The 14,078-nt window shown below is 41.9% G+C and overlaps 1 protein-coding gene across 3 annotated transcripts in view; it reads right to left on the reverse strand.

The window, feature by feature from the left end:
- Positions 1 to 14,078, reverse strand: part of MED1 (mediator complex subunit 1) — a 555,355-nt gene that overhangs the window by 402,425 nt on the left and 138,852 nt on the right. For 2 of the 3 annotated variants that reach the window (XM_085606628.1, XM_085606627.1), the window contains exon 3: positions 8,751 to 8,835. In XM_085606628.1, the coding sequence (XP_085462754.1) occupies positions 8,751 to 8,835 (85 nt within the window). Of the gene's footprint in view, positions 1 to 8,750; positions 8,836 to 14,078 lie in introns of those variants that run through there. The other variant, XM_085606629.1, reaches the window with a different exon arrangement.

Here is a 14,078-nt window from a genome sequence, read left to right on the forward strand (position 1 = left end):
TTTCAACTCGCTCAGAGGGGGGTTATCCCTGAAACCTGGCGACAATCGACCATTGTACTATTTAAAAAGAAAGGTAAAGACGAACTAAACCCAGCATCATATCGGCCTATAGCATTAATCAACACCAACAGTAAAATCTATTCTAGGGTCCTAGCATTTCGCCTTGTGCAAATTATCTCTTCGTTAGTTTCCACTCGCCAGCATGGCTTTATCCCGGGTAGAGATACCACCGACCATATCAGGCGCGTTATCGCTCTTTTAGATTGGGCTCAGGTGACAAACTCTCCCCTTGGTGTGATCCTGTTGGACGCCGAGAAGGCGTTCGACAGGGTCTCCTGGGGTTATCTATGGGCTGTTCTCCATTGGAAAGGGATATCGCCTGAATTTATTCTGGCTTTGCAAACTTTGTATATTTCTCCAATTGCCAAAATCCGTATCTCAGGAAGGGAATCAAGCTATTTCCCTATCACTCGGGGCACCAGACAAGGGTGCCCCTGTTCCCCCCTTCTTTTTGCTTTATATATTGATCCCTTTCTGTCTTTGATAGAAAAAGCCCAAAACATCTCCCCACCTATAGTTCATGGTATTGAGTATAAAGTATTGGCATATGCCGACGATATAGTAGTATTAACAAATAATATCATCGTTTCTCTTCCGGCATTGGAGACCTTAGCAGTACAATTCGGCCTAATTTTAGGTTATAAGTTAAATATCACTAAAACCCAAATTCTGCAATCATCAGCTATGCCAATATCAACTGCTCTCATTACCCCATAAGCGACATACCTTGGTATTCAGATTTCGGCTGATGTTGATCAAATCTCAGATCTGAACTACCTACCCATTATCGATCAGCTTCATAATAAACTAGAACGGTTGAGCCACCTTCATCTCTCTCTATTTGGGCGCTGTAATGTTCTCAAAATGCTGGTTCTTCCAAAATTTGTATATTTATTTAGATCCATCCCTTCATCAATCTCCAATTCTACTTTAACAAAAGCACAAAGAATCTGTCAGAGGTTTTTATGGGCATACCGCAAGCCAAGACGAGCTGCTAAATGGACCTGTCTCCCGCAAGATCGTGGGGGCTGGTCAGTTCCAAATCTTGTTTATTATTATTGGGCTGCTATGATCCAACATTTTGCCTTTCCATTATTTGGAAAGAAAGTGGAACTGCCGCTCTTTTTGGCTCCTTCAATATATTCAATTTCATTAGGCGACGCTACACAAGGGATATTAACACGCATCCTAGAACCAAGCTACTTCAAAAAAACTAGGTTCAAGGTAGCATGGGCCCTGTTCACAATCTGGCAAAAAATCCGTCGTCTCTTTTCCAATTACAAATTCAATTACAATTACTATACACCACTGAATGCTTCTGGGCTACCCCCAGCGATATTTTAAGACCGAGTAGTTTCCATTTGGGCCTCGCAAGGCCTGACAAGATTCTGATATTTGAATTAGTTAAAAGGAAAGCCAAAATCGGTACATTATATCAAACTTTACTGTCTCAACTTCCAGATGATCTATCTGATTTTAATAATAAATGGGCGGTCAAATTTGGTGTACCCTCCATAGATTTAAAATTACCACGGATGTTAGCCAGGACGGTCTTTGTCTCCGGTACTCTTCGCACCCAAAGCTATATGGCTATGTTTAATCTTTATTACACTCCAACAAAACTAGTTAGATGGGGGACGGTTGCCGGAGGCAAGAGCTTATCATGTGCAAGATGCAAATTTCCATCTGCGGATTCTCTTCACATGTTTTATGTCTGCCCTGAGCTATCACTTTTTAGTAACCAAATTGAAACGTTTCTCATACAGATTACTCAATCCTCAATTAAAATTTCCGCTGAAATGGTAATTACCGGGTATCAACACGCTATGGTTTCTACAAGATCAAGATATTTACACTCTTTACTGTTTATTGCAATGGCAATGTTTAGACTCTGTATTACTTCTATCTGGATAAACCCTCAACCCCCCACTTTCTCTCACTGGCAGGCCAGGATGTTGGCATGGTTTAAATTAGAAACTGCTGTACGAAAGTTTCAGGGAAGGAGAAGACGTCTAATTGCCTCTAAAAACTGGGCTCCATTTCAAGACTGGTTAGCAAATTAATAATGTATTTCTGTTATATACTGCCATGTATTTTCTCTTTGTTCATATCTTGATTTATTGTATTTGTTTCCATGAAGTATAAACTGCCAATCCCTCCCCCACCACCACAGGGGGTGGGTTGTAAGGAAAAAAACTAATAAAAAGGAAAAAAAAAAACCAAAAAAAAAAAAAAGGAAAATATACATTTTGCTGAGAGTGGGTGATGAGCAGTGGTGGTGGGGGGGGGGGGAAATTTCTATTGTAACTCTGCTGTGTGCATCCCTCTGGGAAGGTGCTGGACAGTGACAGGGGGAAAACATATTATTTTAACTCTGCGGGGGCATCTACGGGACAGTGACAGGGGGGCAATTTAATATTCTTACTCCACCAGGGGTATAACTTAGAGCAGGTGCTGGACAGTGAGTGGGGGCTAATTTACTATTCCAGCTCCGCTGGGAGCTTCCCAAGGCAGGTGCTAGACAGAAAGAGGGTGGAATTTTTTTAAATAATATATATATTTACAACAGCACAAAGTCCTATAAAAAAAAATTGCGTTTGAAGTGAGGTAAAAAAACAAAAACGTAGCATACGCAAAGCAGAACAATGCTAAAATGTCTAAAACAAATAACATCTCTCACTTTTTCTCCATCAAAAGCCTCGAACAGGAAAATCCCAACATCGTCTGAAACCTCTACCAAAGCCAAACGCCCAACATTGAACATATCCCCTCAAATTACCAGACCTTACTCCAGGTAGATAAACGTGGCATTACATTTCTCTTTGCTTAACAAAATACATTTTGTTCGAGGTGAAACAGGTAAACACTAAAACTTCAGTTTTCAACAGGGCATCTTAACTGTTTACTTTCTTCACAGGAATCCAAAATTAACAAAACCTTTTGCATTTTACTCAGCAGGCAAAATAAAAGAGGTTAAATATTAAAACCGTACTATAAACATACAAACTTCTACTTTTTTCTGTTTCTCTTTCTAAACAGAACCAACAATAATGGCATCAGCTCGGTAAGCACGTTTTGTGAAGTCAAGAAGAGGCAATACACTCAAAGTATGGTGGCTGACGGAGCCCAGGAGTCAATTGAGGTATGTGCAGTATTTATCATCCCATTGCACATGCAGAGCAGTTACTCTAGGTGACACTGTTGAAGGTACCTCTGAGCATAAACACTCTGCCTCTGCAATGGAGACTGAAGTAAGAGAAAATATAAAACAAATACAATTCCTTGCATCCACCTCCAACGAATCCTGGGGCCCAGTCTTGAGTGAGGTATCACAAAACATTCCCATGAATGTAGCCAGTAATATGGCCACAATACCAAATTTTAGAAGGAAGATCCAGAGACAAAAAAAGGCAAGTAATACCCCAGTAACACCACAACCTATTCAGACATTAACATTTCCTCTGAACTAACTATTACTTTCTTTAATGAAACTTTATTGCATGACAACGAAAACACTCAGATAGGAATATGAATATTTAGCACAACCCATAACCTGGTACCCATGGAGAATAGTGATAGAACCTGGTAATCCTTGAGAATAGTGAGATTTGGATTATGGGAGGGACTTTTAAGACAACACACCATCCGTTTGTCAAAATATACAATATTCATGCCCATTAGTGTGTAGCTTACTTTCGACAAGCAATCATCACCGTACACAGAATTTTTAACAGTGATGAAAACCAAAACATTTATTAAAAGTCCTAGAAAAGTGATCATTTTCTTTGACTTGACAAAAATTACCATTTGCAAAATGCACCCTACCACCTAAATTCAAGGATGTTTTTTCCAATTTTCGCAGGCATATTAGCATAAAATTAAAAAAACATTGTTAGTTGAGGATTATGTCAAACAGCATTCTGCTTTGTACTTCCGGAGTGTGTGGAACCGTTCTACACATCAATTACTGAATCTGACTGCTTTACCCAAAACGAGGACAAAATGACCCCACTACTAAATATCTTTGATGACATATGGATTGGCCATCTAAGCAGGTTGGATCACAGGAGGAAGCCAAGGTTCCCCATTGACTGGTTGAACTGTGATGCGACCTTCTTAGAGAGAGGTGCAAAGACTAACAATGCCATTGATGGATGGCACAGCTCCTTCAAAAACATCTATTGACAGACATCACCCAAACCTATATCATTTCTGGGAAATTTTGAAGGAGCAAAGTTTTCAAGAAATGAGAATTGTGCAATCTTCAACAGGTAGTCTGAACCCCCAGGTTTCACAACAAGGTAAAGAAATGTCAGAAAAACTATTGGCAGAAAGGCTATTGGCCGAGATCAAAGATTTTTCTTTGATGGGTGCTTTAGATTACTAGGACAACATTGCCTACATCCTACACTTCTAACCCACTCTAACAACCACTAACATTACTAGTCTGTTTTATCAACAGATCTATTAAATGGGGATCTTTGAAATTCTTATTAATTTTTCCTACAAATTACATATTTTTTAGCGTTTCGACCTGAAGATGTCCAACTTTTGGTGATGTTTTCAAATCACCTGTCACCAAAAGGCTTCTGACCTCCAGTAATCAAACCAGAGTATGCAACAACCAAAGAAAAGCTTAAATTCAGAAAAATGTCTGTTTTGAATAATCACATTCTTAACCCCCCAAAACTAATCCACAGCGTTTAAAAAAAAAAAGTGTAAGCCAAACTTCTCTTCTGAAATCTCTGTAAAAACTAATTTTACTCCATCCTCATTTGTTACCGAAGTTCCATAAAAAAAAGGTGTGAAAAAACGGTGATATGAATTTTTAAAGATGAAAAAATAATAATTGTGCAATCTAGCACCAAAAAGCTCAAAGCGCCACTCGCATTTACCATGTCATGCTGGACCGGGACAAATTCAAAAAGCTCTTCTTACGTCAATGGGCTTGTCAGCAGGTCCTTCGGCTTCTTAGATGCCAAGTTAGATTCGACGATGGCAGCCTGCTGCAGCACGATGCCTCAGAGTCTCTGAAAGTCCTTGTCCTCGATGATGAAGAACCTCAGAGCTTTCAGCAGGACAAAACCAGTGAGTTTAGGCCGATTTGCACGACAGTGGCAGCTTGACTCCACATCAAGCCGGTCTCCTCCTGCAGCTTTTCAGCAAAACTTTAGAGAGTTTCCAAACTTTCAGATCTTGTTCCTCATGGTTCCTTTGGAAAGAGAAGTGTTAGCAGCACCAGCTAAGGGTTCAGAGACTCTGGATTGCCTCTTGGGGGCTAGTACTCCCTCTACCACAATGCACCTGCTCAGTCCAGGAAAAATCCAGTTGCAACTGGCCTGCTGGGGTGATCCTCTTTAGGCTTGCTGGTGACTTCTTCCAGCTCTGTTGTGCCAGTCACTGATCAGGGAGTACACTCCTTTTCCTTTGAGTCAGGCATACATGAGCAATTGAGAGTGCAGCAGGTGCCTTCTGTGGGGCAGTCCAAGGGTCCAGCAGGGCAGTCCTTTTGTTCCAGGCAGTGTTCTGAGGAGCTCCTGCAGCTCTCCCATTTTTATCCTCCATTCTCGGCTGGCAATAGGAGGGAACACCCCATACCATAGGGTTAAAGTTACCTCCATCTGCAATGACCATTTCCTGCCTTGTGTGACATATCTTTGATCCCAGAATACATGGTTCTCCAAAAATCTAAATTAAGAAAACCTATCCTTGGTATGTGTGCCTGTATAACCCAGCCCAAAGGTGTTGCTAACAGCTGGCTATACTACACTTCCAGCCCCTCTCCTAACCTATTTAGGGGGGCTCCCATCTGGATGGGGCTCAAGGAAGTGGGGGCAGGACTGGTTCCTGTGACAACTCTTCTCCTGACTTTGAAAGTCCAACTTATCTCCCCCAGCCCCCTCCCTACCCCCAGCTTCTCCAGGAAGCCAACCTCCCCCTACCAAATGGCTCTGATGTTTCAGTCCCAGGCCTCTTCACACCTACTTTGGGAGCAGCTTAGCTCAGGCTGAGCAATCAGAAGAGGCTGCTACAGTGCTGCATTAAGTAACTTCAGGATAGTACGTTGTAAAACTACTTTCCTGTAATAGTTATAATACATCTGACTTTGGCAAGTTTTTAGATTTATTGCAAGTAGTATTTTGATACTTTGAATGACATTGCTAGCTAGCTCCCAAGCAAAGATAGCCTTTATTAGATGTAATGAAGCCTTTCCATGCTAGCCTATGGGATTAGCTGCACTACAATAGGGAAAAACGACCCTTACAGGGCATATAAAACCTTTTATATTGTCCCTGCTTTTCATAACAATGCACACTACCCTTGGGGCACATAGAGCTGGCCTAAGGGGGTGACCTATATGTAATACACAGGTAGTTTTGGGCATTGGAAATAATTTTAATTGCAAAGTAGAATTTGAACACAGTTTTATTTTACAACCATCTTAACACATAAGCAACCGCTGCCTTGAGAATTCTCCTTGGGAACTCTGGGTTTTTTGTTAAAAGGGACCCTGTCAAGATGTGGTAGTCTCCCTCCACTTTATCTAAGATGGTATGGATATCCAATGATATTGGAGTAAACGCCTCACTCACTTATCGTGACAGGATTCATCATCGGTGCCTATCCACACCGGGGTGAGATGATACTACCCGGGCAGACTCAACCATAGATGGAATGGGAGTTCTTAGATAAAGCAATACTGGACATGCAGGGATCCAGATGAGTGATGTTTAAAAATACCCCAAGGTATACCCAAACGCTATGTTTTATTTGGAGGGTACCTGGGGTACATATAAAAATGTGAATTTATTGGATTTTACTGAATATGATTGTTAAGATGTACCCCTTTTAAAGTGCCAACATGTTTCGGTCCTCGCTAGGAGCCCGCGTGGGTCTAGGGCCTTCGTCAGGGATATTTTATTTTTATCGTCCCTGCTACTATATTGTGCACGCACTCCATGCACTATAGGGAGGCCTAATGCACTCACCTGACTTCTTTTCATCCACAGTAGATTTTCTAGGAGGGGGAGAAATGGAGAAGTCAATATCACATTATTTACTCGTCCTGACTTGTTCCATAATGTCTCATCCATTCTTATATGTTAGACCGTGTTATTCTGTGTTTTATGAATATTCTTATTCTGTGCATTACACTCTAGCAAACAATTTCCCTAAGGCTCTGTATAAAAAGACAAATATAGTGATCCTGTAAATATTTACATTATTGTGGTTTGTGGTTTAACTATGTACAACCTAGATTATTATTTTAAAAAAACCAACTATATCTTAATAGGTTGTGGATTCTATGGTACGTCCGGATGCAGTTTCCACTTTATCCTTTCATCATGTGATTGTCATCTTGACGTTACATACACACTCAGGCACTCTCGCGCTTACCCACTGGTATCTTTTTTCCCAGGGGCATGCCTATCAAGTGGGAGGTGCTGTCTTTTAGTTACACAACGTGGGAGGAAAAATGTTGTCACTGCTTATTGCTAATCTATTTATACAAAATAGATTTAGTATGCAAGTTTATTTGTTCATTCGGTCCCTCCTTGCTGTTAGTAAAAATCATTGTCTATGGGTTTCCGTACACACCCTTACTCTCGGATGACAGATAGTCATGCTGTAAATCTCATCGTTATAGGCATGCATACTCTATTTTACTTTTTGGTGCCTTCAGTGGATTGCTTTTCCCCTCGGGGAGCCACTGTATACTCGTAAAATCAGCCTGCAAGGCAGGCCTTGCTTTAGAAGGACACCAGCCACCACAGCAGTGCACACTTGTGTACATTAAGTCCACTGGAGTCTTTAAACCTACATGCCTTACCATATACTAGGGATTTTAAGGTAGGTTGTCTTGGCCAATCAGAATTATACCAATTAGCATATATGTTTAGGGGTTTAGGGGACAGAGCACTGGCATTGGGCCTCGTTAGCAGAACCCAGGGCACTTTCAGAGTCAGTAACCACTGGCATCAGTCTAAAATATGGGGGTGATCTGGGCAAAAAGGACATTGTACTCGGGGGGGGGGGGGGGGGGGAAGGTCCTTGGTTCATCACATTTGACAGATGTTCACGACTCCTGCTTTGGCCCATCTGAGACTTTAACTGAAATCACTGTTTAAGTGCTGTTCACATTTATGGGAACGGGCTTCTTTGCAACAGCATGGAATAGGTTTCACATTAAGTAAGGACCCTGAATTAGGTTGGTACTATATGTCAAGCCTTTGTTTTTAAACAGCGCTGCAGATCCCTGTCAGCCACTAAAACTTATGTTAAAGTGAGTACCATCAGGTGCAACTAACAGCAACTACTGCAAAACACAAATTCCAGAAATTGCATGTGCAGTAGAGTAAAGGTTATAAATGAGCACACATATATTATTAAAATTAGTGACAAGAAAGTACATAAGTTTCCCAAAGGGGTATGCGATATTCCTGAAACCCGCAATATTTAAAACTAATTGGCAAATGTTTCTGATACTGAAATCTGGTTATAAAATGCTGAGATAAAAATGCAACAAATATAGAATATCGTTTTTTGAGGATAATATTAAGTCAAACATGTATTACCTAAAATCCTGGTCTGCTGCTACTAGTTGAACATGATATTGCAGCAAATGTAATGGAAGATTAACTTCAGCAAACACTAGATACATTTCCAACTGAATAGAAGCCATTCATTACCTTTCAAACACCTCTGCAACTTCTCCAAGCATTGCAGCCGTGGAAAATCCAGGGTTCTTCTCCAAGAACTTCCTGAAGACTTGTCCTAGGAGACAAGGGATTATTTTCTTTTGTCATCCCCAAATATAGTTAAAAGTCAGACCCCTCATTACTTCGAAAGGTAGCGGTTAGAAATTACAAAAGCAGTATCAAGATAACATTTATCGCAACCATGAATGGTTTCACAGCACTACACAAGAAAAGGATCAACTATAAATCATAAAATTAAAAAATCAGGGTAGATGAGAGCCCACATGCTACACTCAGCCAGTTGAGTGTAAAAACAGAAGTGCATATAGTCACCAAATATTGTGAGGGCAATTACAATTTGGAACCAAGAGTCAGATGTTTGATAGATCCGGGACCACATATTTCATATGTGTGGATGGTCATTTATATCACCTAAGCAGATGGCTCCATCTTTTTCATCTTGGAGGAGCAAAAGGTTTACCTCTATATTCTCTTTTCAGTTCCTATCTTAAGTAGAAGATTCCATGGTTCCTGCCTCTGCCTGTGCACAATTTCCCTCCAGTGCCAATGCGCTCCCATGACCTCTATCCCTTCTAGTCCTGCCTGCCTTGCCTCTTTTCCCTTTCTTCAGCAAAGAGGCTCCCCACACAACATTGTCCCATTCCCAGCCTGCTGTGCATACACTGTGCAGAACTCCCAAATAAGATGAAATCATTTTGTAGTAACTGCTCTGCTCTTTTTGGTTTGATTTTGTGGTCATTAGGACACTGAAACTGCCAATCAGTGTCACAGCGCACCCACATTTTCCCTAAAACATGTACTTTTAAATTGGTTACAACCAATTGGCATATTTAACTTTCCAGTAAGGCCATTGTAAGTTGGCACAGGAAGTGCATTAAAGGCGTGCAAGTTAAATCTCATCTGTGCGGCAGTTTGCATTCACACCACCGACCCACATATGACTAAAGTCTATGACTCCATGGAACATCACTTTGCTTTCGCTGGTCTGCAGTTTTAAACCCACTGCAGTGATGAAGGCAAGGAAAAGTGCTTTGCCATGTATGACACCTACTTATATATAATAGCCAAGTCATCCCCAAGTGTATTTTGCAGGCCCAAAGGGCTAGATTGCTTAGTGTATAAAAGTGGGGCATACTAATATTTGAGGCAGCATAGGTTTTCCACAGTGAACAGTTGCCAAACGCTGCTTGCTGCTGAGTAGGTCAAAAAACATTTCCCATGGAAAGGCCGTATTGTGGATAAAAATTGAATTTCAAACTCAGCTTGTGAAAAATAGCAGAGATATAATTCAAAATGTTTTCACATATTTTAAACTCAGTCGACTGGTTAATGCTCAGTTTCATAAGTGTAGTGACAAAGCAACTTTTAAAAAGAGTACTTTTTACTGCCTGAGAGCAAACAACCACATACAAGAAGGAGGGAAAATTGGTTTTAGGACTTGGAGAGGAAAGAGTACCTCGTTTCAGTGCTGTGCGTCTGAAAGGGAACACCAGACTCTTGCAGAGGGGAGAAGGCAAAGGCCATTTTGAATGAGGAATTCTGGGAAGTTTTTGCAGTAAATATGGAAAGAAAATAAAGTAAAAGGAGATTGTACTTTTAAGGGAAAGGTGCAAGTATTGGGGTTAGGGCATTCTCCAGTCACTGGCCTCTGCACAGATTAAAAAGGCAGCTCATTGCAGTCACCTTGGTCAGCCCCATATCTGGAAGAACATCAATAGGAAGAAAGAAGATTCTGTTTGACTGCTGAGAAAAGAAGATTGTAGGACTCCTGACTCTTGCCAGCACCAAGGGACCTTAACTGGTCTCCCAAGAGTCGGGTGCTTGACCTTCTGTTGCTACTAAAAGGATATACATCACTGAGGAGGGCACAGCTGACCACTTGCTGAAGGACACTGAAAGAGCCCTGACTGGAGTGAGACGTGGTGCCTACAATCCTGTACTGAAGGCAAGGACCAAATGGAGACCAAGAGTGAAATTTCAGCATCAAGAAACATCTGGGAATTACTTATGTTTTCTGATTCTGGAAGAACATCACAAAGTGCTTGTTATAACTTACTTTTTGCCATTCCCCTTCTTAGTTAGGTCTTCCCTACTACTCAGCTATGATGAGTGCTGGAGTGCTTGGTGATGTTTGGAATGTTGGATGTTTGATGATGTTGTGGAATGCATGGGTGTCTGATGTGGTCCAGAGTGTCAGTTGGAGTGTGTAGGCTGAGCAGCAGGGAAGCTGCTCCTGGTGGGGCTCTCTCATACTTACCTTCTTCTACCTAAATATAAGAAACTTAAACTGGAACTGAGCTTGAATAAATCTACCTTCTTTTATACACCTCGGCTAATGGACTTCCATTTACAACATTTTTGGCAACGATTTCTAACAAGAACTTACGCATTGAGGAAGGAAGACTGTGTAACCCTATATAAAGAGATTGGAATACATGAATCGAAACCTGAATGAAAAGGCAACACAACGAAACTCCCTGGTCAGCCTCACCAGTGTCTTACCAACAGGACAGCCTGCAGCCTAGAGCGTTTGACCTTCTACTACTGGTCTTTGCCTTTGGGGCTCATCTGAAGCGCGGAAACTCGGTTGTGGGTGCAGTTTGGACTGAGCAGTCCACGTTCAGTGGCAATGTTTTGTGCTGTTGGTAGATTGAACGAGAATTGTGTAGGGTTGGTGACTCGTTTTTGTCCACAAGTGATGTCTCTGAACCTGCAGACCAATACCCAAATGCTGTATATTGAGGATTTTCTTTTTGGTGAGCTATTTTCATATTTCACGTATCAATGATGCCCCTTAATGTGTGCCAGTTCAACCGCTTTGCGTCATTTCAAATATGGCACGAGCTGTCCTCAGCACGCATACACTAAGCGCCCGCTGTCTTACCTGCATCCAGTTGTTCTGCCATTCCTACATGGGATCCTCTGTGACGTGCGGCTCATGTCTGTTCTGGATGTTTTGGAGCACGTTGATGCTGGGAGCCATCCGGCGTGGCATCACCGGTGCATACCACCATTTTGGGATTGGAGCACCACTGCGGTTCATAATCTTCGGGATTTCCTACAGTTTTCAACATGTGGTGTACACGCTCTGCCAACCACCTTGTTCTCTCAATTAAGTTCCGGGAACGTTTCAAAATTCTGTTCGCCTGTAGCTCGTGTCCTTGTGAGATATAAAGGAGTTGTGTCCAGGTACAGCTACAAGTACCCTTTTACTATTAGACCTTGTTAGTTTTCTTTTATGGAGACTGATGTTGCCGCAGAAATAAATGGTATGTCAACCATTTCGAACTGAATTGCAGGACACATTACATCGTCGATTACTCTTCATACTCTATGCGGGACGATAACCACAGTGTATTGGGTGACAAAAAACATGGAGCTCTCGAATTCACCTTTGATGCGGACTTTGGGTGGGAGACCGTCCACCGGAGTACAAGACTTTTTTTTTTTTCTTTGCTATTTATTGTAATGCTTGACATGTTGTGTAATGTTATCTGGATTTGGTGGTGGTAGAGTATTAGAGTGAGGTTGTAGGTACCCTCAGTTCGGTTTTATAGGGTGGGGAAGTGGTGAGTATCCCAGTGTATGGTCTTATTGGGTGGTGAGTGGCCAATTACTGAGTTGTGGGGTGGTGAGTGCCCCAGTTCGGTCTTCTAGGGTGATGAATACCCTATTACGGTGAGGTTGTGGGGTGGTGAGTGCCCCGTTCAGCCTTCTATTATGGGGGGTACCCCATTATGGGGGTGTGGGGTGGTTAGTGCCCCTGTATGGTCTTATTGGGTGGTGGGAACCCAATTACTGAGTTGTGGGGTGGTGAGTGCCCCGGTTCGGTCCTCTAGGGTGATTAATACCATATTATGGTGAGATTGTGGGGTGGTGAGTGCCCCAGTACAGCTTTCTAGTGTATGCAAGTGGCTAGCACCCATTTTGGTGAGGTTGTGGGGTGGTGAGTGCCCCAGTACAGTCTTAGGCTCAGAGGCACAGTTTGTTTTTGTTTTGTGTTTTTGGCCTCCATTTTGTGTTTGTGACTTCCATTTACAACAGTGCTGAGGTTAGTTCATCAGACCCCAAGCTACCTTGCTAACTGCCAAGGACCAATAGCTCACCCACACCTAGCCGTTCTTTCCATCCAGTACAAGAATGGAAAATGTAATTAAGGAATGATTAGTACAATGAACATGGTATAAACTGTGCAAATTATTTGAGGATCCCCCATACCTCCATCTGTTGACAACCCACCCTACTCCTTTGTAGACCAGTCTCCCAGGTCCTGCTGAGGTGACACACGCCAAGTTGGAAGAATAACACATTGTTTTGTCCCTTTTCCTTTATTTTCTGGGAGGTGTCATTGTGCATTTATTATGAAAAAACTACAAGTACTAGAATATATAGGGGTAATGCAGAACTGATGCAGTGGCTCAAGCGGCCATCATAATTTTTTATCATGCACCAGTCTACAATCACCAAGACATCTAGAGTTATGGTGCTGACCTTTGGTATGCATGCGCAAAAACGTATTTAGTGATCCAAAGAGCACTCGCAGTTCACCTATGCCCCAATATCAAAGCGTGACCTGGTGTCACAACCTTGAGATATCCGCAGACCTCTTACAGTGCAATGCTATACTGCATTGCATCTAACCATGCTGCGCATCTGTATGATAGCTTCCACACAGTGCCTCAGTTCCAACGTGAAATCTGCTGGGACCTCAGGACTGCGACACTCACAGTTCTCTCAATAATCCATTGGCACAGCATATTCCAAGAGCGGGTACTAGCAAGGAACTCTTTCAGTAAAATAATTCATGGTCTCAATACCTCCAGGGTCACAGCGTCAAACCCAATCTCTGACTTTGATCGTTCCAAGGTGGATACAGGCCGCCTTACGATGTGCTGTACTAATGTCTACTGTATTTATTTCTGTTCTGTAAGCCAATTTAAATTTTGTTTAAAATGTGGTAAAACAATCATGAAAATCATCTGTTTACAGGTGTCATATTGAAAGAGTGCAAGGTAGGCTAGTTACATATTTAACATTTTTATATAGCGTGCTACCACCCGGGTGTATTTAGGTACTTACGAGTCAATAGATAACATCTGCACACAAGATGGTGATACAATTGCAGGACTACAAGTTTCATCAAAGTGTGGGTAGTAGACTACATGTCAAGGAAGATGTCAAAAGAGCGACAGGAGGGAGAGACGAGTTAAGGGAAGCTTCCAATTAGTGTAGGAATAGCTGTCTTTAATTGCTTCTTGTAGGAGTGGAGGATGGGGGTGGGTTGGCAGTTGCAATTAA

The sequence above is a fragment of the Triturus cristatus genome, chromosome 5_2 (assembly GCF_964204655.1).
Source record: "Triturus cristatus chromosome 5_2, aTriCri1.1, whole genome shotgun sequence".
NCBI lineage: Eukaryota > Metazoa > Chordata > Amphibia > Caudata > Salamandridae > Triturus > Triturus cristatus.